At 36.5% G+C, this 24,165-nt stretch overlaps 6 protein-coding genes across 8 annotated transcripts; 2 read left to right on the top strand and 4 right to left on the bottom strand.

Moving 5' to 3' along the window:
- On the bottom strand, positions 112 to 2,925 carry LOC18614316 (tRNA 2'-phosphotransferase 1). Of its 3 annotated transcripts, none has more exons than XM_007052012.2 (8): positions 2,451 to 2,925; positions 2,255 to 2,362; positions 2,007 to 2,154; positions 1,547 to 1,636; positions 1,361 to 1,415; positions 1,134 to 1,256; positions 651 to 707; positions 112 to 433 (listed from the first exon to the last, which is right to left on the bottom strand). In XM_007052012.2, the coding sequence occupies exons 1-8, from the start codon at positions 2,621 to 2,623 to the stop codon at positions 303 to 305; spliced, it is 885 nt and encodes a 294-aa protein (XP_007052074.2). In that variant the 5' UTR covers positions 2,624 to 2,925; the 3' UTR covers positions 112 to 302. The 3 variants fall into 3 exon arrangements, with proteins under 3 accessions (XP_007052074.2, XP_007052076.2, XP_017969384.1); XM_018113895.1 differs by having other exon boundaries at positions 331 to 433; positions 651 to 664; XM_007052014.2 differs by lacking the exon at positions 1,547 to 1,636.
- Positions 3,208 to 5,259, bottom strand: LOC18614315 (40S ribosomal protein S13). The gene is made up of 5 exons (XM_007052011.2): positions 5,135 to 5,259; positions 4,956 to 5,028; positions 3,902 to 4,040; positions 3,629 to 3,815; positions 3,208 to 3,487 (listed from the first exon to the last, which is right to left on the bottom strand). Exons 1-5 carry the CDS (start codon positions 5,155 to 5,157, stop codon positions 3,454 to 3,456), a joined length of 456 nt encoding a protein of 151 aa, XP_007052073.1. The 5' UTR covers positions 5,158 to 5,259; the 3' UTR covers positions 3,208 to 3,453.
- Positions 9,510 to 12,924, top strand: LOC18614314 (leucine-rich repeat receptor protein kinase EMS1). The gene is made up of 4 exons (XM_007052010.2): positions 9,510 to 10,097; positions 10,600 to 10,860; positions 10,997 to 11,866; positions 12,173 to 12,924. The coding sequence occupies exons 1-4, from the start codon at positions 9,677 to 9,679 to the stop codon at positions 12,652 to 12,654; spliced, it is 2,034 nt and encodes a 677-aa protein (XP_007052072.2). The 5' UTR covers positions 9,510 to 9,676; the 3' UTR covers positions 12,655 to 12,924.
- LOC18614313 (pentatricopeptide repeat-containing protein At2g45350, chloroplastic) lies at positions 13,916 to 16,117 on the bottom strand. The gene has a single exon (XM_007052009.2). It carries the CDS (start codon positions 16,056 to 16,058, stop codon positions 14,145 to 14,147), a length of 1,914 nt encoding a protein of 637 aa, XP_007052071.1. The 5' UTR covers positions 16,059 to 16,117; the 3' UTR covers positions 13,916 to 14,144.
- LOC18614312 lies at positions 19,310 to 20,366 on the top strand. Its single transcript, XM_007052008.2, has 2 exons — positions 19,310 to 19,535; positions 19,628 to 20,366. The coding sequence occupies exons 1-2, from the start codon at positions 19,476 to 19,478 to the stop codon at positions 20,216 to 20,218; spliced, it is 651 nt and encodes a 216-aa protein (XP_007052070.1). The 5' UTR covers positions 19,310 to 19,475; the 3' UTR covers positions 20,219 to 20,366.
- On the bottom strand, positions 21,577 to 22,708 carry LOC18614311. The gene is made up of 2 exons (XM_007052007.2): positions 22,529 to 22,708; positions 21,577 to 22,432 (listed from the first exon to the last, which is right to left on the bottom strand). The coding sequence occupies exons 1-2, from the start codon at positions 22,583 to 22,585 to the stop codon at positions 21,830 to 21,832; spliced, it is 660 nt and encodes a 219-aa protein (XP_007052069.2). The 5' UTR covers positions 22,586 to 22,708; the 3' UTR covers positions 21,577 to 21,829.

The raw sequence follows: 24,165 nt of genomic DNA, 5'->3' as shown, positions 1-24,165 counted from the left end.
GACAAATTAGCTGCCTAAACACAATTTTGTGAGATCGATGTACTTACACAGCTTGAACAGTTCAGGCAAATGGATGCCAAATATATAAATCAAACTAAGTTGCCAGTTACATAATGAAAAATCTCGAGCAATAAATTTTACCCAGTTCCTGAATATGTCATCGGTTGGTAAAGGTAGGGTCGATTTAGCTATGTAATAATGTAGGCAAGCTAAAGTGTAAAGGAAGAAGATCAAATAGAAATGAATCAATGATCATCACACAGATTCAAGAGAGTACCAAAAAGGATCATTTGTAATCCAATTTACAGTGAAAATGGTACAGGTCGTCTATCTGGCCATGATTCTATCTTCTCAAAGTACTTGACAGGTACAACCCCGTCAAAACCTTCAGTCAAGATCACCTTGTTGTCTGAAATGTAAAGCTTCATTCCTTCTGCAGTCATTGATGAAAGAACATGAGAAGAAAACATAAATTTGCTAAGCGAGAAAGAATGGTAAATGTTCAGCTATGACTTCAAAGAATGGTAAATGTTCAGCTATGACTTGAAAGAAGAGTGAGAAAGGCATCATTCGTGGTTATTGCTCCAGTTAGTTTGCGCTGAAGGCAGTTTGCTGACTGCCCGAAACCTGAGAGAAGTAAGCATGGTTACCTTCCAGGGCTTTTCTGACATTAAGAAAGATCAAAACGTTAACATCTCGTCTCATACCTGAAGAGAATAAAAGTAGAGATCATCAGAAGCCATCTACAGCACTAAGTTCACCAAGAACTGGATCAGTCTTATCACAAAAACTACCAAATAATGCTCAAAATTTGCTAGTAGCTACCATCACATAGAAATCACATCACAAAATTGGAAACTTAATAATCCTTTAATAAGCTTTAGCATTAATCCTCTGGTGAAATGTAGATAATGCATAATAGTCATAATACACCCAATCAGTTTGTCATTTATACCTAGCTGAGATATTCAAAACAAAGAGTGAAAAGAAGAGTCAGACGTGTAGCTGCTAAGACCATATGTCAAAGTCCAGAACAATCACATCTGATTGGTTCAAGAAAATCAAAAAGAAAAGGAAAAAAGATGCAATGTCACTAAAATCATTGTGCAAAGAGACTTTTAATGATCTCTCACCACTAATTACTTCACCATCCGTTGGTAAGCCGCTTGAGAAATGGACATGCAATCTTTTCATGCGCTTTAAACCAGACTCCAAAATTGATTCCAAATTTCTCTTATAGGTTCCATGTACACATACTGCCACCTCAAGGAAAATAAAGAGAATCAAGCGAAATAAAAGACATAAAACAAGAATATGAACCTGAGACTGAGAGACATAATAATTGACATGGTATTCTTACCTTGCACTTCATCAGCTGAAAGGATTTGTTTTAATAAGCTTTCAGACTCAACCGTCTGTCAATAGCACATAAGAGTCTTCTTTTAGAAAGTGCAGACAAAACATTAATTAAGATGCTCAAACCAACAGCTACCCATAAACTAAAGGGAAGGGCACAAAGGAATTGGGGTTTTAAAGGATTCATCACCGTTACTGTATGGCCCTGGTTTGCACGTATCAAAAGCTCCCCATTTTCCTCTAGAAGGCTAAATCGTTGCTTATTATCCTTGCTAACAGCCTCAAATCAAGAAATAAACAACCACAAAAAAATGAATTATCATTAGTATATCAATTTAGAAAAGTTTCTTTTTCTTTTTTTCTTTTTTGGGTGCAATATAAACATTTTCCTTCTAGTGATACTGTTTTCCACTAATATTTTGGAGACTTAGAACGTAAATTCCTGGTGGCATCTTAAAGATTTCTTTATAAAACTAAGAGTACCTAAAGAAGCTATTTTCAGCACAAAAATTTCATGCTGCAAGGACAGAAATGGGAAAGTTTCAATCACTCTCCAGCATTAACTTTCACAATATACTGAGACTTGAAGACAGAAAACAGAGAATACTCTCAACAATCAATGCAGACGAGAATTACTTCACAGAACTTACCTCCTTGATGTCATCGACTGTGTGTGACCTTAATGGAATATCGGCAAATGTTTTCAAATTCAGCTTCAGTAAATCTTGAACTTTGATATAACCATCACTCCGCATATTTAAATTTAGTTCAGTAGCCCTATGTCGCAGAATTCGTGTCCTTAAGATATTAAAATCATTTCAGTTGAATACGCACCAATGATAAGCAAAAGAAATGGTGAAAAAAAAATGAGAAACTGTTAATCTGAAATGTTGCTTACAAGAGTCTACCAAGTGCATCAATTTTGTCCTTGCCGCCGCTACCACCACCACGGCCTCTGGATCCTCCTCGATCACATTTCATCTCTTGACCTCTTCCTCTACCTCCGCTGGCAAAGCCCAAAAAGATAAACAACATCGTTACAACACGATTAAATCGATTTTGGCTACGAATTTGCGCCCAAATGTTTAAAATACCTTCTATTGGAATGAGCAAACGAAGAGAAAGACGACGACGTAGTGTTATTAAGGTTCGTATTCTCCATGAAAGGCAGGGCGCGAAACCTGGGGAGCTGAGAGGGGACAGGTGGAAGACGACCACCGCAATAGCGCAAAATTCGAATACCGCCGTTGGTCAGGCTAGCCCACATGCGGGTGGATTGATGCTACGGGAACTTACTTTAGACGAAGATGATGACGATGGCGGCTGGTGATGATGATACGGGGCGCTCGCGGTGCAGAATGAGCAATGGTGAAAGCATGGTCTTTACGCTACACGTGGCCCTTCGCAAACTCCTTTGGTGGTGTTTGGTTATAAAGATTTCGAAACCAATGTAACAATAATTTGTCATGCTCATACTTAATTCTCATGCCTAAATACACCACTACCATATTTAGTTGACCAAAAATATAAAATTCTTAGTTGTCAAAACCTATCTAAATTAAATTATTTATGAATTTACACATTAGAATTATAATAAAACAAATTTAAAACAATGTATAATTAAAAAAGTATTTACATCACATTAATATTCAAATTTTTCACAAAAACTTTTCAAATGGGTTATTATCGATTGATTGATACCAAAAACCATTAGTGATCAATTTACAACCTCATTAACAAAAACCATTCGTGAATCCGGTCAGTTCATAATAAAAGAATTCCGTTTAAAGCTATGAGATTAAGAAGGGATATTGAGTGAGGCCCAATTTGACAAATTCTAAACCAAAAAGATGCAAGAGAAACAAAACCAAGTAACAACCACTAAAATATAAGATTCCAAACACCAAAACATTTCAAATAAAAAAATAAAATTGAAAATTATTCTGATAAACTAATTTCCCCTCTAAGTATCTCAATTTGAAATCCGAAGTGAACAAGTTCTTTAAAAGCATTAATGTATGTAAGAGCAAAAGTTCCTGCATATCCAGAGGAATGTCAAGTGAAACGCGCAGGAAGCTCCTCCAAAATGTGCCTTCTCTAAGCCACAAGAGTGCTGGCAGTGGTAGACTCACTGCATAAAGAAAGTATGTATGTTATGATTTGCAAGTTACGAGTTATGACCAATCCTGAAATCAGATTAGAGGCAACAAACACCATCACATTTGCAAGTTTATCAAGAACATCAAAGGGCAGCAGGGACACAAATACTCACTATTTCCACACAGGTGGCAGCTTCTTTGTCTTCTTGTAATAGCGGGCAAGGCGGTGGATCCTGCTCTCAACCAAGATCAACCTAAACTTGGAATCCTTGTCTTTCCGGTTCCTCTCAAGATGCTTTCTGATGGCAACGGCTTTCTTAATCAGGTGGTACAGATCCTCGGGAATTTCAGGAGCAAGACCTGACAAAAACAAAAAGGATGAATTGAATGTTTATTTTCAAACCTGAAGAACAATACAACAAAAGACAATGTCAATGAAGATGTACCATGGGCTTTCAGTATCCGCAAAATCTTGCTGCCTGTAACACTCTTCACCTGAGCAATCCCATGAGAATCTCGGAGAATGACACCAATTTGAGATGGGGTCAAACCCTTCTTTGCAAACTTGCAAATGTTCTCCTCGACCTAAAAGATGAATTCAAGATTAATGAATATCAACAAAAAAGAGCACAAACTTTTCATACAGAGGGAATAAACTACAGAATCGGGGGTATTTCAACTCCACATTGCAGGTATGTACAACAATAAAAAGTAGCCCTTAGAACATAAATGACAAAACATAAGAAATAGTAAGTGGAAAATTAATTAACCAGTATTAATAGTGCATCCATTGAGCACTAAAATTTCTGGCTACACTTGTAGGATAGATAAACCAGAATAATATCTTCCAGGAGAACATAATAACCGAAGACTGAAACAACTAAAAGGTTTATGTCACTAAAAAGAAAAGAGGGGTAATCCACCAAACTACCAACAAGAAAGAATCAATGGCCGTTAGAATTCAACATTCCAGAAATACATATATTGAAACATAACTAATGCACCATCAAACTTAAATATTAACCATTGAAAAATTGCTCCCACGGCAAAAGATTTCTCTCAAGCCATCTTTAGCTGTTATACTATTTAAACCACGGCAAATTTAATTTTATGATGCTACTAAGAGACCAGTTTAAAATGTTAGCTTTACAAGACATTGAAGATTAACTTTAGACTTTAAGCGGAGCATTGCCATTGTGTTGTAATCAATGTGGATAACGACTATTCCCTGTACAAAATGAAATTTCCATTGATCAAACATTTAGCTCTTCTCTGCCACTACATTATCTAATCAAATAGGTCTTTAGGATTCAATTTACATAACGGATTAAAAGAATAACTTCACTAAAAATTAATAAACATAATTTGGCTCATAAATGTAAAAAAAAAAAAAAAGAAACAAATTCTCTTTCAACATAGAAAACAAAATAAAAATCCTATCATTGATTTCTAACTAAAGCAAAAAAAAAATTAAGAGCAAAACTAAAATAAGTGACTCACATCTTGTGAAGAGATCTTCAACCAACTAGGTGGAGTCCTCTTGTAGGGCAAAGCAGATGCAGAGATACCCTTACTACACAGAGAAAGTCAAATCAATCATACAGCAGTTAGAATAGATTTCACCGAGATAATCATAGAATTGTTTTCAGACGATGATGAATCGAGTGTTAAGAACAAACCCTCGGCTGTGCATACGACCCATGGTTGCAGAGTTTCTAAGCTCGGCTGCTTCTCTAAATCACTTCTGCTTCTGTCTTGCTCCGGAGCGAAAGAAACCCTAGAATCAAAATGGTGGCTCGGGCTAGGGTTTTTAATCTTCTGGTACTTTGCTAGAGATTTATTGGGCCTCTTTCCCCGATAGAGTTAAAATGGGCGATAGCCCGTTAAGTTATTGTCTTTTTAGCCCGAAAAGGTTTCATTGGAAAAATGGGCCAAGAATTTTATTTTCCAAAGAGTGATGGGCTATACTATAAAGAGAGAGGGCACATATTCTTTTTGGTGGTTAAAATAGGTCAAATTTTAATTAATAAGTGAATTAGATTAAGTAAAAGTTTATATTTGAAAAGATATGATTGGTAAATAGTGAAAGATACATATTTATATATCTAAGACTCATTTTATCTCTAATTAATATGGATTTATGATATTTTACCTTATCCAATTATGCAACGCTTTTGTTACGTTAGTTCTTTACCCATAAAGGTGAAAAACTCTTACACTAATTCGAATTTATCTCAATCTTCATATTTCTTATGGGGTTCTACATTAATAAAAATTTGAATATGTTTTTATATCATTTGTCATCGGTTTATATTTTCAACTTAAAAAACATGTTTGATAAGTCTCATGTTTATATATCTAAGACTCATCCATTCTCTTAGTGACATTGTAGTGTGCTTATATATTGTTTTTTAATTATAAAATATTAATTTCAAATGTATAAAAATAAAATTATTTTTAAAAATAATTAATTTTTAAATTTATTTATTAGCAAAGAATAATAATTGATTTACGGATAATATATAAAATATAATATTGATAATGTTTTAATATAAATTCTAATTATTATATCAAACGTCCTAATTATGAACCAAAAAAATAAAAAAAATATAATACTATTGTTTTTGTCAAAGGATTAATGTTGGAGATGAAGGAAATCCAACTTAAATAATAGAACTACAATAGACCTTTTCCATCTCCCAATAAAACAAAGAGACCTTTCAATTAGCATTGGTAAATTCGGTTTGGCGCTTTTGCTGGCAGTGTAGGTGTCCAATTGCCCTTGGACGGTGGATGTTTGTTCACATGATCGGAAGAGGGAATATAAATATAAAAAAATAAAATGGGAAAAATAAAAAGAGAGTTGTCTTGTCTCCGAAAAGGGTTTGGGAAAGTGCAATAATGAGAGGCAAAATTCCTTTATACTGTTTTTCTTAGCTTTTTCTTTTTCTAAGGCACCTTTACAATGTTACCATGACTTCGAGATCCTTCTTGTTTATATTAATGCCATGAAAGAGTTTTGCAAAGTTGACTTGGTTTCAAAAAACTTAGTTCCCATCTGTTTGAAGCTGAATAATTTGCTTAATTTAAACACGAAATGGCTTGACATCGAGAATAATCCAAACTCAAAATAAGTTGAATAAAAGATACTTAAAATGGAATTATTTGAATTAAAATGACTCGAATTTGAATTATTTTAAAATAAAATCAGTCTGAAAATGATCTGATAAAAAATTATTGGAAGTTGTTTTTATCAGTAACCCAACCCTGACTTGCTCAACTTTACCATGGAAATTCGAAACATCTTTTTTTCCAACTCACCAATTAGGATAGAGTTCAGTATAATTATGGAGAGAAAAAGGAGAAAATCTAGATTTGTGTGACCTTCCAAAGATAATGGTTTAGTAGACAAAAAGATGGTTAACGTGGGGGTTGGAAAAGCTAGAGACTTGACTTCGATTCCCTGTTGGTTCATGCCTAAACAGTGAGGATTTGGTGTGCCAAAGGCATCAAAAGAGGAGGTTGTTGGACGTGTGATTACAGATAAAGACGAGCCATGTCTTGTCTAACATTATTTGCTTCAACCTAGGTCGTTGGTGCATTATTCGAAAATTACAAGTTCTTTTAAAGTTCAGCTTGTCTCCTTCCCATGTCACGTTACTACTGCTTGTCCGAAGAGAATCAAAGCCCCTCGGACCTGAAACAGTGTTCGATTATGGCATTTTTTCGTTTCCCCTTGTTGTCCCCAGCATTTCAAAATTTGGGGAGGAAGTATAAAAGCTGAAAAGCTGGAGTACACAGGAGCAAATGAAATGAGCAGTCCAGCAAGGATTGAGACTGTTGCTGAGTTTCTTCAGACAAAAGGCTGCATAGGTTGGTATGCTCCATCATCTGATGCGTAGATTTTAAATGATGAGAATGGCAAATGGAGAATGAAAGGCTATGATTTTCGACACAGCTGACCATCCATTTCACAAATCCAATCATGATTGGCAAATCCCACATCCCTTTTTTGAGAAGGTGGAATGATGGCTGCATAAGTACACTAAAATACAAGTAACTAAAGCATAAATGAAGGAAAAACAAGACCAGGAATTTGAATTCCACCAAAAAAAAGTTTGAATTTCAATTGGTTTTAAATTTACAAAAAAAAGGAAAAAAAAGGAGAAAGGAACGAAATTTTGGCCTTACTTAACAGTGAGGTGAGCAAGTGGTCATGGTGGTCACCCCCAGCCCAGAGAGAACTGACACAATGTGGAGAGTGGAAGGCCCCCACAAAATCCGTCCACTTTGATTTTTGCTCAGACAGGTTTCGAATTAATGGGGTTTCACAGTTTCACTGGCTCGGACGAGGGAGACTTGGTCCTCAAGTAGTATGGGACAAGGAAGCATTAATTTTGAAAGTTCACATGAAACCCGAACAATGGGTAATTCAACACCAATCTCCCATTTACGTAGCTAAAAGAGAAAATGGAATAGGGAAACGGAAGAATGTCTTGGCTCACGGGTTTACCCTGTCATGAAATCATGATCGATTTCATTTACAGAGAAGGCAGAGTCACCTTTTGTGCTAAGCAGTGAATTAAGCCATAGGGGTACCTAGCAAGTAAGTGGGAGGTGGGGGAATTCAATCTGGTCATCTAGCTGTCATGGTATGGGCTGTCAGCTTCAGCTTTTCCAAAGAATCCCAGTCCACCGTTACTCCTTTTTTCCTCGTTGGGCATAGAAAGAAAAGCAGGATGTTGATCATTTTTCCAGACAGCAATATTCAAGGGATGGGATGAAGTTCTCTTGAAAATGACCATCTCCTAACTTAAACAAATCCTTTCCGGTAAGAAAAATTTTCACTTCTGTTAACAGCTAAGTATTATCATTTTTATTTGCTATTTAAGCTACCATTAATTGATCTCTCCGACTTTGTGGACTCTTCATGCGAAGACTAGTACTCCCTTACTCAGGCTTGCCGGTGGCCCCCAAGGGTTCCAATGCTTTACTCAAATTCATTCTCAACATCTGGAAAATTATTGTCCTTTGTTTTTGTTTTCCCCTTTGCTTAAACAAATAGTCAGCACAAAATCCTAAAACCACTGATTGCTAAATTATGGACTACAATGCATGTGGTCCTCACCTATGATATTTACAAATGTTTAGCTTGGCTCTACTCTCCAAGCTACGTGAATGTTTTAAACAAAATATGAAAGAATATTTTTTGAATGTTTCAAGATTAATTTTTTTAATTTTTAAATATCAAATACTCATTTATATATATTAATTATATTTTAAAATTAAAAATTATTGAGCATTTATATTATACAAAAAATTCAAATTTTAATATAAAATATATTAAGTCAAAGTTTTTATCTTGGTTTTTGTAAAAATAATAAAAAACAAACATTTAAAAAGGGAAAGAATAAGTGTTTTAATCTTTTTATCATTATGTACCTATGAAGGATTTATATTTGATATTTTGTCAATTTATAAATTTCATATCCTATCCAAGAATTAAATTTTGTTATTTTATTAATAAATTAATTTAAAATTTAAATATTCATAATTTTTAAAATATTTATTTTAAAAATTTAAAAATTTTTTACTTTACATATTAATGAGATGTCATACAGAGTACAAATATTATTATATTGGGAGAACATTAATTACAAATCCATTTGAAAATTTACCAATTATTGTGCTCTCTTTCTTGAGCTATTTTGCAACGAAGAACCCATGTCTATAGCAGGACAGGCCCACAGTCAGCCATGCATGATCAATTTTCAAAATGATGAAATTATTAACACTTTTTTTATATTTTATTCTTTTTTTGAGAGAAAAAAATTAAAATGAAAAATAATAATAATAATAATTCACTGAATCACACTGCTAAGTGTTGTCTGACGTGGGGCCCATGGTTTTCAAATCCTTACCTAACCAAACAGCAGCCCATTAGAAATAAAATTACACCTTTACCCCAAAAAAGTAAATAAAAAAACTTAAAAGAAAGTAGAACCGAAGAAAAGGAAACGACTTTATGTACTTGAGCTCCCTGCGGTTATTACTTGTTGTAGTATAGTTTTTTGTTTTGTTTATCTCCATTTCTCTGCACTGCCACCGAACTCAAACTCAAGCAACTTACCTTAAAGGATTAAACAGATTCGAATCTCACTTGACCTTGTTTTTCTCACACTCTCCCCTCCCATTTTCCTTCTCTTTCCTTCCAACCAATCATGTTCATGCCCCTCTTCCTTCTCTTCCTGCTTTCTCTCCTCCCGTTCTCTCTCGCTTCACCAACGGAACGTGAGCTTCTCCTCCAAATCAAGGCCTCGTTGGACCCACAAAACCGGTTCTTGTCCTCGTGGACTCCTTACACCGACCCGTGTAGCAGCGGGTCATTTGATGGGGTGGCATGCAACGAGGAAGGCCACGTGGCTAACATTTCGCTGCAAGGAAAGGGTCTCTCCGGGCAGATACCGGCCGCTCTTGGTGGTCTCAAGAGCTTGACCGGCTTGTACCTGCATTTCAATGCGTTGAGTGGGGGGATACCGAAGGAGATTGCGACTCTCAGTCAACTCAGCGATTTGTATCTGAATGTGAATGACTTGTCCGGAGAGATTCCTTCCCAGATTGGCAACATGGCTAATCTTCAAGGTATCATTCTTATGTTTTGCAGGGAGAAACAGATAAAATGGTTTGATTTTGTTGACTGTTTTCTTTTCTTTATGTGTGTGTGTTTGTTTTTGAATTTTTGCCGGCGGCTTATAAATTAAGTTGGCATTTAATTGCATTGGTTTGGGTACTTATGTGTCATAAAAAAGTTTGAGTCTTGTCTGAGGCATTTAAATCTTGATTTATTTCATGTGGTTTTCTTCATTAACTTGGTTGATGTTGTTAACTTGTTTGGCCTACAAAGTTACATTTCTAAAGTAATCATCTTTGATTGATCCTTTTACTCATCTTTATGTGATTCAAAAGTAAAATAAACATCTTTAGATCTGTTTGCTTTTGCAGCAATCAGTTGTTTGTAGGTTCCATATAGAAAGAAAGGATTTTTGCAGAAAAATTTCAGGGTCTCTGTGCTTTTCTTGTCTGATATGAAATAAATCCATTGATATAAACTAACTATGAATCACTTTGGATCTTTTGGTTGCAGTTCTTCAACTGTGTTACAATAAGTTGACTGGGAGTATTCCTACGCAGTTAGGTTCTCTAAAGAAGCTTAATGTCCTTGCTTTGCAATACAATCGACTAACCGGTGCAATCCCTGCAAGTTTGGGGGATTTAGAGATGTTAACAAGGCTGGACTTGAGCTTTAATAGCCTTTTTGGTCCTGTTCCGGTGAAGTTAGCCGATGCTCCCATGCTAAAAGTGTTAGATATCCGCAACAATACCCTGTCTGGCAATGTACCGCCAGGTGATATAGTCTCTACTCTCTCTGTTTGAAACTCATCCTTCACATTTTTGTCTTGTCTTAATGCTTTGTAATCATGATGAAAGGAATTCTAAGTTTTCTAACTTGTCTTTTCACTGTCTCTGTGGATGGAATGCAGTTCTGAAGAGACTGAACTCCGGGTTCCAGTATGAAAACAATCTTGGCCTCTGTGGTGTCGGGTTTTCTGACCTCAAAGATTGTGCAGATTCGGGCAAGATATATAGAGACAGACCTGAACCGTTCAAGCCCAGTGGTCTTAACAGAACGGATATCCCAGAGTCCGCCGATTTACAACCTGCAGATTGTAGCAAAACTAACTGTTCAAGGTCATCCAAAAGTCTAACAATAGGTGTAATCTCCGGCATGGTTGGAGTTGTTCTTGTGTTGACAGTTGCAGCACTTTTCACATTTGCATGGTACCGCCGCAGAAAACAGAAAATTGGGAGTGCTTTTGATACTTCAGATGGTCGGCTTAGCACTGACCAGGCCAAGGAGGTTTACAGGAGGAGTGCCTCGCCCCTAATTAGTTTAGAGTATTCTAATGGGTGGGACCCTTTAGACAAAGGTCGGAGCGGGAATGGGTTTTCTCAGGAGGTTTTTGAGAGCTTTATGTTCAATTTAGAAGAAGTAGAGCGTGCAACTCAGTGCTTCTCAGAAGTGAATTTGTTGGGGAAGAGCAATTTCTCAGCCATCTATAAAGGGTTCCTAAGAGATGGGTCTGTTGTTGTAGTAAAATGCATTGCCAAGACAAGCTGCAAGTCTGATGAATCTGAGTTTCTGCATGGTCTTAAGATATTGACCTCATTGAAACATGAAAACCTTGTGAGATTGAGAGGTTTTTGCTGTTCAAAGGGAAGGGGGGAGTGTTTTCTCATATATGATTTTGTCCACAATGGAAATCTGTTGCAGCATCTTGATGTAAAGCCGGGCAGCGGGAAAGTTCTTGAATGGTCCACCAGAGTTTCAATCATATATGGCATTGCCAAAGGTCAGTTATCTTCTTCCTCATTGAGATTGTACAAATATTTTTTGCTCAGACATTCTGATCTATGATACGGTATAAACATTAACCTATCATCTTTTCTTAATTATGGAAAGTTTTAATGTAATTGTCGGATAACTGGAAATGGGTAAAAAATAATTCAATTAATAGAATTTATGGTTGGGATAACGTAATCTTTTCTGAGGAAGATTTGGAAATCCTATAGAGGAGTTTATTGAAACAATTACACGATTTTCGACTTGTTCCTCTCTGACAATTTTATGCATACTGGGATGTGATGTTCATAACTAGGTATCGGGTATTTACATGGAAGCAAAGGAAGCAAACCTGCTCTTGTTCACCAGAATATTTCTGCAGAGAAAGTGCTTATAGACAACCGATCCAATCCCTTGCTCTCAGATTCTGGCCTGCACAAGCTCCGTGCAGACGACATTGTCTTCTCCACTCTCAAAGCTAGTGCTGCGATGGGATACCTTGCTCCTGAGTACACTACAACTGGCCGTTTCACTGAAAAGAGTGATGTCTATGCATTTGGTATGATTTTGTTTCAGATATTAAGTGGAAAACGGAAAATCACTCAACTGATCCGCCTTGGTGCAGAGTCATGCAAAGTTGAAGATTTTATTGACATGAATCTTGAGGGGAAGTACTCAGATTCTGAGGCCACTAAACTTGGTAGAATTGCTCTGCTTTGCACCCACGAATCTCCTAGCCACAGGCCATCCATGGACAATGTGATACAAGAATTGAGTGGATTAATGAGCAGTTCTTGAAGTAATTCGAGTTATCGCCTCAAATTTTCAAGTGGCCTGGGGCAGGATGCGGCTATTACTAACCTCTGGTTGATGTCATAACCGAAGCACTCCTTTTACTGATCTTATCTAACTGCAGTGTCCTTTCCTTGAGGACTTGAACTATATGTGAATGTTAAGCACGTATCATTACGTTGTAATTGGATGTGAGAGAACCAAAAGTTAGGGGAACCTGCCTTCCGATTTGTATCCATTTAATTTCAAGTTATGAAGCAAGGCTGTTTCCTATGTGCGATTGTTCCAGTCCCTCTAGATGAGTAATCATAGTTTCTTCTATTATTTACTTCATTAGCTAGGTGAGAAAAGAGAAATAAAGTTACGAGATAATTAAGGGAAATGCAATGATTCCAATGAAAGATGTTGGATCTTCCAGAACCACGGAAAGCGCACAGTTTGAATCTGGGTAGCTGCATATTGACCTTTTGAACCTCTATGTACTGACACGTGATAAGACATTTTTGTGAGGTGCTTTTTCTTTCTTTTATGAAAAGACAGTGGATGCACACAGTTGGTAAGGCAATGGCGAATGTCATCCTTATTCGTTCTTTCAGGACAGAATCATTTGCATCTCCGAACACGTGAAATCCTGGAAGATGACCCAGTCACCCAAAAAGAAAGTAAAAGAATTTTTGTGGGAAATGTTGCAGCACCAGAATGGCCAGCTAGCTTAGCTTATGGACAAATAATGACTGGAAAGAAAGAGAGCAAAGCAACCCCACCCCTGAAATCATAGCAATGATGTGTCTGCATTTTAACATTTTAACTTCTGTTACAGTACTAGTAGTTATATCTATGCTGGCGGACTAGAGTGATTAGCATAATCAATTACAATTATTACGAACTTCGATGGATTTATGCAAAGGGACAAAATGATTCTTACGAGGACTTGCCTTTGCTCATTTTCCTTTGGATACCTGTGAACATTTTTCGTCCTTTTCATCCTTTTACTACTAACCCAAGAATAACTGGTGCTTATCTCTGGCTCATCCTGGAAATGTAGCTAATGCCACTATCTGGTTAAGCGAGTTCAGACAAGTCAAGGTTGTTCTTTAACTCTCCAAGCAGGGAAAAAACTCGTGGGTTTTCACCAAATGTCTCAAAGAGCCTGAATATTCTCTCCAATCTTCTTCCTCTTGAAGAAAAATTAGAATTTAGACAGAAGGGAAAATGCTGATGGCAGTATAGTCAATAGGCCAGACATTAAGAGTTCGAACAATGGGGTAGACAAAAGAAGAAAAAATCACTAATATGATATTGGAAAAAAAATTAATTTCCATAATTACTTACATTTGACTTACATTAATTGAACAAAATACAGTTGGTGTCCAAAATGTTTTAAATAAGGCAGCTCGTGAAGCTGGTAAAGCTAGGTGTTCTCCTTGCTACTAAACCTACACGAAGCAAGCTCCTTGTTATCCACAATTGATTTGTAGGTGTTCGGCGTTTCCAACCTAACAATGATGTCCACAAGGTGTGACCACTGAATTGGATATTGAGAAACTACCCAACAAAGAATAGATCTCCATAACTTGGGGATGGGACTTATCTTGCACAAAGAACTCATGAACAGTTCCCTCTAGTTCAATCCAACTACAACCGGGAATTTTCTTCAGGTTTCTCTCCTTCATCCTCATCCTAACATTACTAACAGCACTCCACATACCGAGACCAGCATACATATTGGATAGAAGTATATAAGAACTTGAATTACAAGAGTCCAGTGAAATTAAATGCTCAGCCACTGGTTCTCCAACATCAATGTTTTCATGATTTTTGCAAGCACTAAGCAAAGACCTCCAAATCACATCATTGGCTTCAATAGGCATTTCCTCTATAAATTTTCTTGCTTCTGCTATCTGCCCTGCCCGGCCAAGGATGTCAACGATGCATCCATAGTGTTTCAGTTTTGGTACCATTTTGTGAACTCTTCTCATGATGTCAAAACAAATCAGACCTTCCTTCACCAAGCCGGCATGTCCGCAAGCATTCAGCACCCCAATATATGTGATATCATCAGGTTCTACAGAAAGCCTTTCCATCTCTATGAGCAAACTGAAAGCCAATTCACCCAAGCCATGAATGGCTAGCCCACCAATCATAGCATTCCAATGGTCAACACTTCTATCTTCTATACTCTCAAAAACCAACATACCATTCTTTACACTGCCACATTTTGAATACATATCAATAAGAGCAACGCCAAGTCTTCCACTCAAAGAAAACTTGTTCTCCTCTAGATACTGATGTATTGCCAACCCTTTGTCGATGCGCCCTAATTGTGCAATCGCCGAAAGAACAATCAACAATGTGGCATTATCAGGTTGCAAATTATCATACCTTTGCAAATGATAAAATATTTCTAAAGCTTCTGAACAATATCCATTTTGGACATAACCACCCATCATGGCATTACAGACAACAACATCTCTTTCCGGCATTTCATCAAACAAACGCCTAGCTAGATCAATCTTACCTACTTTAGCATATCCATTGATCATATTAGCCCAGCTGACGACATCCCTTTTCGGCATCTTAACAAACAAAGCCTGTGCATCTTCCATATTCCCACACTTTACGAACCCATTAATCATCGAGTTCCACGAAATCAAGTCCCTATCAGGCATTTCCTCAAACAATTTCAAAGCCATAACCATCCCATATTCCAATTGCGCATAACCACTAATCATAGAATTCCAAGTTATCAAATTCTTATCCTCCATTGGCATAAATTCAAACAACTCTCTTGCCAGATGAATCATCCCCGTTTTAATATACCCATCAATCATCGAATTATACGAAACAGAGTCCCGCCTACACATTCTATCAAACAATTGGCGCGCATATCCAACAAATCCACAGCGTATATACAAAGAAATCAAACAATTTTGTAAAAATAAATCAGACCCAAAATTCAGCTTTCTCAACAAGCCATGAACCTGCATTCCTTCCTTCATTAAGCCCAACCGAGAACACGCTTTAAGTACCAAAGACAACGAGAACGTATCAAAACGAACCCCATTTTCAAGCATCAAACAGAGCATAACAAAAGCTTGTTTCGCGTCTCGCCCGTGCGAATACGATTTTATGGCTGCGTTCCAAAGAAAAGGGTCCATTTCTTGTTCAGGGGATCGGAAAGCATGGTGCGTGAAGAAGACATGGCGAGCAAAGTCGACAAGGGGACAGAACGGTGAAGGAGAGAAAGCGAGTACGATTTTGGTGGTGAGAGCGAGGCTTCTGATGAAACCGGTTGTTATTAAACGCGCGTGGATTTGGTTCACGTCGTTCCAAGTCTTGCATTTCGGGAGAAGAACGAGAGTTGGCAGCGCTGAGTTCCAAGGCTGGCTTAGATTCGCACAGAGAAGCATTAACTCTGGTTTCTGGGTTTTAGTTTCAGCTCTGGATTCTTCAAATCTCTTGTTAGATATTTCCCGTGTTTCAGATTTCGTCACTTCAACGGTTTTCAACGACCATAAACCGAACCGGTTACAGATCAAACGACGTCGTTAACAAAACGAAGTTCAGATAGGCCCAGTTAAAGCCCTTAAGAGGTAACACAAAAGCCCATAAGCCTATATAAAAGCCCACATCAACTTTTATTCTGATTTGGCCCCAAGCCTGATTTAACTATAATTTTACTAATTGTTTTATTTACATTAATTTTAATTAAAAAATCATTCTTTAAAGCTTATTAGGTGAAGCAAAATATTTTGCTGATGCAAGCTTGAGTATTTTATAGCTAGATAAAATTTCAAATTATAAAAATATATATTTCTCCATTCAAAGTGAGTGTACCATGATTTTGGAGTTTATGTTATTTTTGACTCATTTGATCATTCAAACCATATTAGGTAAAAGTCTGATTGTGTTTGTGAGTGACAGCTTAAATTTTTATACGAATATGTTTTTTTTTTTTTTAGAATTGAGGGAAGGGGATTGAAACTCTTCTCTTTAAGTAAAGAAATGATGTATTAATCAATGAGTCAAATACTCAAATGCTTGGTTGCAAAAGATTAAAAATCTTTTATTCTCACTTAGTGTTCCGTTTGATATTTCTTTTATAATTTTACACCATGTCTCTATTCTTATGTTATCAACCGAAAACTTTTATATTTAAATCTCAAACCCCTTTAAAACCTAATATTAAAAGCAAATAACTTAACAGAAAAAATGATATTAATATAAAAATTCATTAGAAATTATGATAAAAAATCAAACAAAACACTAAATAGGATATATAAATGATTTTTATTCGCAGAAAGTATAAGAAATAATATACAAATTTAATTAATGTAATATTAACAAATTAAGTTACATTTCGATTATTTGTTTATATATATATATATATATTGTAAAAAATAATAAACAAATTTAATTAAAGACATGCAACTCTTTAAATGGTGGACACAGCTTATCTATAAGTAGTAGTTGAAACTGATAAGATCAAGCCAAAAATTTAATCAATTGCTTGGCTTATCAGGTGACACTGAAACATAAACAATAATCAACTACTTATAAATGATGAATTAACTACTCAGAAGCTGACAAGCTGTTGCATTCACCTACCTCATATGCTTGCAAGCTGAAAGAAATAAGTTGCCTGTCGCAGTATTGGACCCTTTCAACAAAACGTTGTCTCCTTTAATTTTTTTTAAATATATGAATCAATAAAATTAAGACAGCCCGAAATGTTCAAATGAAATCATTTTTTTTTTATCGATAGATAGTGAGATCTATCAAATGAAATCATTTTAAGTATCATGTTCATAATATCCCAAAGCAAGAATAGAAATCATTCAAATCACCATTAAATATTAATATCATATCTTATTGACGTTAAATATTAATTTTTACAAATTCATCCACTCAATCATTAACGTCTTTAAAAATACCTCAATGTTGTTAATATTAATCCCAAACTTATTAATCGTTTTATAGTGCAAGTAGAGGGGGCATTGACCTAGGGGAAGTCATAATCATGATGTGTACCATTTGTATCCATCTAATACTAGCAATTTGTTCCCAATGAAGGCTTTCAATAATTAGGCGTTTTCATCAAAAGAGTAATTAACTCTAATTAAATAAGCTTGGATTCGCTTTTTAATTAATTGAAAGCTTATATCATAGTCATCAATCAAATATCTTAAACAATAAAGGGTTGAGATTGTTAGATTTTTCTTTATAATATATTCGTACATCTCAGTGTATTCAATGTATGGCTTTACAACATTAACTGGTGTGTATATGCATTATTTTATCAGTATTAGGCAGCGGGAGTACTCGAAATTCTCACTTTTTGACTTTCAGCATCATGAAATATATAACTAGAAATTTATTTTTCATAATGTTTATATTAAAAAATTGAATCTTTATATTATAATTTTTTAAAAATTTTAATAAAATATATCAAAATTAAAAAATTTGTCTTTAATTTTTATAAAAATAAAAAAAATAAAAATTTAAAAATGAAAAAAAAAAGTATGATGTTAAATAAATTTATATGTTATTTACTCGAGTTTTCGCTAAAAGAAAATTAAAAAACATGAATGATGAAAGTTACGTGAATTTCTCAAAAGAATGGATAAGGATTAAGAGGCATATATAGTCATAGATATATATATGTTAGTTGGTTGGCTTTAACTTGGCCGAAAAATAGTTCAGTGGGTTGGTTGCATAGTCGTAGCACTACCTCGTGTTTCATCATTTCATCAAAGCCCTTTTTCCAGTTCAATTATTAATCATTGACAAAGTTGAAGCTTTCCGTACACGAAGAAGGATCGCAAGAAGACTAGAAATCAGTTTTGAAGCGAGCTGTGAGCAATAATAATCCGGGTTGCAAGTCAGATGGGACAGTGCATACGCCATGAGCATCAACTTGCAGCTGGATGGCTTGCTCAGCAACCGTAATCCCCAGCTCACTTGGAGCCTTTAGACAAAAATTCTTTACCAATGTTATCTAGTACTCCAAGTTGAAAATGTTGGTTCGCTAGCCATCTTCTTCTCGATAATTATTGATTAAAATCGAACTAAAACACTTAAATACGTTCTGCCCAAGCCGACAAACAGATAAAAATGGATGGAAATGAAATTAGATTTATAATTAAATGGCTTTTATTTCCCAACTTGTCTATCAACTTGGCTGTGTTTCGCATATAAACAATCCCGACAGAAGAGTGGACCGAGCTTTGTTGCAACTTGTCTGCTAACAAAAGGCGAAGGACGAGTAGAGGAGAGACAGGATGATAATGAGAGTAATATTACAAATATCAGAGTTGACCAAATCAGATTGTACGTACGATACCAAAACTGCCAGTACAGGCCCCTGGTTTGATGAATCGAAATTCATATGTTTTTTCATAGGATGAAAAGATCGATTTCGTTTCTTTAAAAGTCTGACGTTTGTGCTATCAACTTCATAATCCTGCTAATGGAAAGTTCACTTTTTCTTTTGTTATATATAAAAAGAAATTAGAGACGAATTACTGAAATCCCAGATTCGTTTGTAAGTGATGCACAGTGCGACATATCATGGCGAAGCAAGCCTAGCTAACCTACACGTTTTAAATTTCCAATTTGTGCAAGCAAATGTCAACGGCTTCAAAAAAAGGGCCGTCAGCAGCTTCTCTTGCTAGCAATTTAAAAGCAAACCTAACATCTAACTCTGACTACCATTCTCTCTCTTTCTCTCAACTCACCGCAGCCCAGCATCAGAAAAACCTTGTTAGAGGGACTGATCAGAGACTAGATAGAGAAAAGTGAAGTGAAACCCAGAAAGGAAGAGCGCCATGAAGCTGGTTTGGTCTGCAGATACAGCTTCAAAAGCTTATATAGACACTGTTAAATCAGTAAGCCTCCCTTCTCGCAACTTTGTTTAATTGCTATTTTGTTTTATTTTTTTCCTGATCTTCTAATAGCGATTGCGTTAACTGACTTGCAGTGTCAAAATTTCAAAGAATCAGGCCTAGCTGAGCTCCTATCAGCCATGGCCGCCGGCTGGAACTCCAAGCTGATTGTCGAGTCATGGTCATACGGTGGTCCCATAGCAACCAGCGTCGGCCTCGCCATAGCAGCCCATCACACGTGCGGCAGGCACGTGTGCATAGTCCCGGACGAATGGTCAAGGTCAGGCTACGTCAAGGCCATGCACGCAGCCGGGATTGCATCGACGGTAGTGATCGTCGGAGAAGCGGAGGAAGTGATGGAGGGGCTCGCGGGTGTTGATTTCCTTGTCGTGGACTCCAAGCGGAAGGATTTTGCCAGGGTTATAAGGTTCGCCAAATTGAACCACAAGGGTGCAGTTTTGGCATGCAAGAATGCATGTCACAAGGGCTTCTCCGGGTTCAGATGGCACGAGGTGCTTCAAAGAGGGACACGTGTGGTGAGATCTGTGCTCTTGCCGGTAGGGCAGGGAGTAGATATTGCTCATATTGGGGCTCAGGGTGGGGGTGTGGGCTCTAAGAAGAGTCCTAGCCGTTGGATCAAGTACACCGATCAACAATCAGGGGAGGAGCATGTTTTCCGAGACTAAATTTTGTGTTGCTTTGCAGCTCTAGCCTCTAGGGGAGTAAACGATGGGCAAATCCTAATGTAAATAGTTATAAAAATATCACTAAATGTTTTTCCATGCACAGAAACATTTTTGTCCTCCTAAATCCGAGTTTAGTGAATTGTCCCAATCCAACCTTACTCGAATTGCTGCAGCTTTATGGTTTTTGGATTTTAATCTTTGATTCAATGTTCCGGATATAATTATTTGGACAGGCAGATTAACAGTTACCTTCTCTTTGTTGGGTTATTATTCCTTTGCTCTTCGCTTTCAACATTAGCGAGAGATTCGAAAGAAATTGATGCCCAGTGGGCCGGGCCTGGCCACGAAAGGAAAAAAAAATTAAAGCTAAAAGGTTTACTCTGGGATTGAAATCAGGTCCTCAAAGCATAAGGCCCAACACTGTAGTGTGCCCATTTGTTTCTGGATTTGGGGCGCCTTTTCTCTTTATCCCAATTTTGTCTTGATATTGTACATCTGTGATGCAAAATGTTTCCAATGAGATATCTCATGAGTAGAATGTAAAATTTTAAATTTTTTCTTTGTTTGGTGGAAAGGAAAAAAAAAAGTGAGAGAAAAAAAAAAAGGAGAAAAAAGGTTGTTTTTGTTTTTTCTGTATAAAAGATGAAAAATAGAGATAAAACTAATCAATTAAATCATTAACTTAAGTAAAAAGAGTTTGTTTTTTCTCTTAGTTTAGAAAGTTTAGATTTAAAAGAAAAACAAAGGCCTAAATCTATCCATTTTCCTTCTCTCATCTTATTTCCTTTTTGAAAAACAAAAAAAAAGGAAATAAATATTATTTTTCGTTGACTTCCTTTTGTCCCTTTCTCTTTTCATCTTACCAAACATAATGTTAAAATTTTCAGATTTAAATTATGAGATGAGGGACATAAAATTTATGAAATGAAAAAGTTAATTAACCTTGTCTAATTACTGATATTAATTTTCTTTTTGGTGTAATCAGGTTCTGTTCTTAAATGTTTGGATTTTTGTTGGGTTGTGTATTTGTCAGGTTGTTCCTAATCCGTCTAATTACTGAATCTGAGTGTATTTTAAAACTTTATGCTTTTTGGTCTCTCTTTCTTTGACCCAACTCAACATGCAGTTGATGCTGAAACTGTAGAATCTAAATCATATGTAAAACAAAAAAATAGAAAATCTAGGTGCATAATCCTTTCTAATAAAAAAGCTAAGACAAATTTATGAGCTTGGGTAATCTTATTTTCATTTGGGCTGAGAACTTAGATATCATTTGATTGAAATGACAATATAATTGTTTAGATGTCTGAAATATATTGATTTTGGCCTGGTTGTAACTAGTAATATAGATTTGTTCATAGGGGAAGAGAAATTAATTGACCTTTATCCAAAAGAAAAGATGGATAAGGGGAATTTCATATTTGTACATAACATCTAACTTCTTCCAAAACATACAGAGCCAGATGGGTGCTACATGTTCATCAATGTCTCCATTATCTACAACTTTGGTTAGGAAATTAGAACGCAAAGAAAGGACTATTTTTACCGTAATTTTACTCGATCAATTTCCTTTCTTGCTCCCAAAAAGTTCCTAAAACCAAACCTTTGGCCTCAAGCTTTGATCATCTGATCTTCCGGGAGTGGTGAAGTGATCCTAAAAACATGTTCCTCACCGGTCCATTTGTCTATTTTAACAACCCAGCGGCTTCTTTTTCTGCAGCTAACTCCATCACCAGCCTTGCTGGATGCACCTTTTCTGATCACCAGCAGGCCTTCTCCGATGGGCAGAAAGTGGGTCTTAAATTCAGTGCTCCAACATGGTCCCTTGTTAAGGGCGTTGTAGCCTACGATGAGGGCTCCTCCATGCTTTGCACCCTCTTGGGCTGCCCTTATGACTCCCTTGTGATCACTGATATTACAGTCAATGAGCACGAAATCTGCAGTTTTGTAATCATTTAGAATCCTCTTGGCATCCCCAATGACGAAGTGGATGCAATCTCCATAGCTCCCTAGAGCAGTTTTGGATGCCTGATAGTCGTCAAGACTATTCAAGATGCAGACCACGCGGCCACCGGTTGGACGAGACGCCGCGACCAAGGCTAGGGCGGTGGATCCAACAACGCCAGCACATGCCATCACCATGAGCTGCGCGTTGTTGCCAGCCGCAATGGCAGATATGAACTCGGCTACGTCAGGCTCTTTGCCTCTTTTTCCCTATAAAATACATCAGAATACAAACTCAAATAAGAAAAAATACACTTACAGTACAAAAGAATTTGCAACAGAGATTGATGGGTAGCTTTTGCTTACCATTCTCAGGGCTCGGAGGTAAGCTTTGGTGGCATTCTCAGCAGACCAACAAGCCATTTTCCCTTTTCCTCGTTAAGGTTTTTGGTTCTCTTCTTTAGACTTAGAAAAAGTAGATTTGGTAACTATACCCTTTGCTTGCGAGAGAGAGAAATTGCCATTGGTTTTATACACGACGAGACATCCTTCTTGGTATCATATTGGATTATTATATTCGCATGCAAGCATCTAAGGTAGGTTCTCATTGAAGAGAATTTGCCATTGACAACTTGCAATTGTTTTATATAACGTTTCTTGTCCTTAATTCATATAGAAACTTCACTTCACTTACATGTAAGTGACAAATGAACTAAAATTCAAAGCTATGAAAACGAGCCATGAAAAAGACTTGAGTTGTTAGTCCATTATTCCCTATGGCCTACAAGAAATGGGACAAGAAGAATTGTTCCGTAGCTCAGACGTTTACATCATTATATCTTTGAAGCAGGTTGCAGCCTCTTGTCCTGTCTTGTTATGGGGATAACATCTTGCCGCCTTGCTCTGGATTGCAGGTCATGGGTTACAGATAAAACTTTGACATTTTTGGGAGATAAAGTTGAACAGGAAATTTCCTGGAGACTGATACTACCAAACGTTAAAAAAAAGAATGTATGGGGGACAGGCCTGCAGCATTAATTAGATTCCTCAGAGTGCTTTTTTTTTCTCTATTCTTTTCGTCTTTCACAATTTAACACTTCTGCAAAAGGAAAATAGCATAAGCAGTAGTTTCTTTTTATGTTCAAATCTGGTGCCTAACTTGATAAAGCACCTTTGAGCAACAAAACAGAAATGAGGAGAACAATTCCCCCTGTAGTTGTTTGAGTTGTCCGACCTACGTTTGCAATGTTAGGCCAACAAGGGGAGTGTGACAGCTAACTTTAGATCAAAAACCACACTCAGCCCATAGTCTTTGAAGCTGTTTTAACTTGAGTTTTGCTCTGAAAAAATCAAGATCCATAATTAGTTTTTTTTTTTAATGAATAAAACATGGAGCAGAGATCGAACATGTAGCCAATGAATCCCACATGTTGCCAACGAACAGTTCCCCGCACCACTCGTGAACCCAGCTCTTGTTTATGATTTTGTGACCTTCCTAGATGCAGCTCAAACCGTACAAATTTTGAATCAGATAATGCATTTGATTTGGTTTCTGCTATCGCCATTCCCAAAATATTCACATATTAGCTGTGATGTACCTCTACTCTGAGAACCGCAACAGGATTTTTTATATGAAGCATATGTAGAAGCTTTTGCAGCATAGCAATCAAGCCATGCCCACGGTCATTAAAGCAGAAAGACTTGCAATGAAGCTTTAACAATATAAACCACCTAGCTAGCTTAATACATAGTAATGCTCTTATTTGGTAACAAAGAGAGAATTTTGTACCAATTCCTTCATAAAACTTAACTGTTTCAATGGAATTTCAGAAGCAGAGTACCCAAGTTTCCAACAAGAAAAGTTCAAGACTAACCCTTCAAAGATTACTATCGTTGTCGAGTTTACCTTCGTTGCTTCCCACATAAATAAATAGTTCCACCGGCCAAAATAAATTATTAGTACTAATAAGAAAAATGGTTCCAAAATTGAAAACTTTGATGCG

Source organism: Theobroma cacao, chromosome 1 (assembly GCF_000208745.1).
Source record: "Theobroma cacao cultivar B97-61/B2 chromosome 1, Criollo_cocoa_genome_V2, whole genome shotgun sequence".
NCBI lineage: Eukaryota > Viridiplantae > Streptophyta > Magnoliopsida > Malvales > Malvaceae > Theobroma > Theobroma cacao.
This window is presented reverse-complemented; position numbering and strand designations above follow the sequence as displayed.

What these genes read in the sequence shown, in the direction of transcription:
- LOC18614312 (XM_007052008.2), top strand. Translation starts at nt 19,476, where the DNA reads ATGAAGCTGGTTTGGTCTGCAGATACAGCTTCAAAAGCTTATATAGAC. An exon ending in ATATAGACACTGTTAAATCA is followed by an intron (nt 19,536 to 19,627) that starts GTAAGCCTCCCT and finishes ACTGACTTGCAG; the next exon opens with TGTCAAAATTTCAAAGAATC.
- LOC18614316 (XM_007052012.2), bottom strand. Translation starts at nt 2,623, where the DNA reads ATGTGGGCTAGCCTGACCAACGGCGGTATTCGAATTTTGCGCTATTGC. An exon ending in TTTGCTCATTCCAATAGAAG is followed by an intron (nt 2,363 to 2,450) that starts GTATTTTAAACA and finishes GGGCTTTGCCAG; the next exon opens with CGGAGGTAGAGGAAGAGGTC. An exon ending in TGTCAGAAAAGCCCTGGAAG is followed by an intron (nt 434 to 650) that starts GTAACCATGCTT and finishes CAATGACTGCAG; the next exon opens with AAGGAATGAAGCTTTACATT.
- LOC18614313 (XM_007052009.2), bottom strand. Translation starts at nt 16,058, where the DNA reads ATGCTTCTCTGTGCGAATCTAAGCCAGCCTTGGAACTCAGCGCTGCCA.
- LOC18614314 (XM_007052010.2), top strand. Translation starts at nt 9,677, where the DNA reads ATGTTCATGCCCCTCTTCCTTCTCTTCCTGCTTTCTCTCCTCCCGTTC. An exon ending in GTCTGGCAATGTACCGCCAG is followed by an intron (nt 10,861 to 10,996) that starts GTGATATAGTCT and finishes GATGGAATGCAG; the next exon opens with TTCTGAAGAGACTGAACTCC. An exon ending in CATATATGGCATTGCCAAAG is followed by an intron (nt 11,867 to 12,172) that starts GTCAGTTATCTT and finishes GTTCATAACTAG; the next exon opens with GTATCGGGTATTTACATGGA.
- LOC18614315 (XM_007052011.2), bottom strand. Translation starts at nt 5,157, where the DNA reads ATGGGTCGTATGCACAGCCGAGG. An exon ending in GGTCGTATGCACAGCCGAGG is followed by an intron (nt 5,029 to 5,134) that starts GTTTGTTCTTAA and finishes TTCTCTGTGTAG; the next exon opens with TAAGGGTATCTCTGCATCTG. An exon ending in TGAAGATCTCTTCACAAGAT is followed by an intron (nt 4,041 to 4,955) that starts GTGAGTCACTTA and finishes TTCATCTTTTAG; the next exon opens with GTCGAGGAGAACATTTGCAA.
- LOC18614311 (XM_007052007.2), bottom strand. Translation starts at nt 22,585, where the DNA reads ATGGCTTGTTGGTCTGCTGAGAATGCCACCAAAGCTTACCTCCGAGCC. An exon ending in ACCTCCGAGCCCTGAGAATG is followed by an intron (nt 22,433 to 22,528) that starts GTAAGCAAAAGC and finishes TGTATTTTATAG; the next exon opens with GGAAAAAGAGGCAAAGAGCC.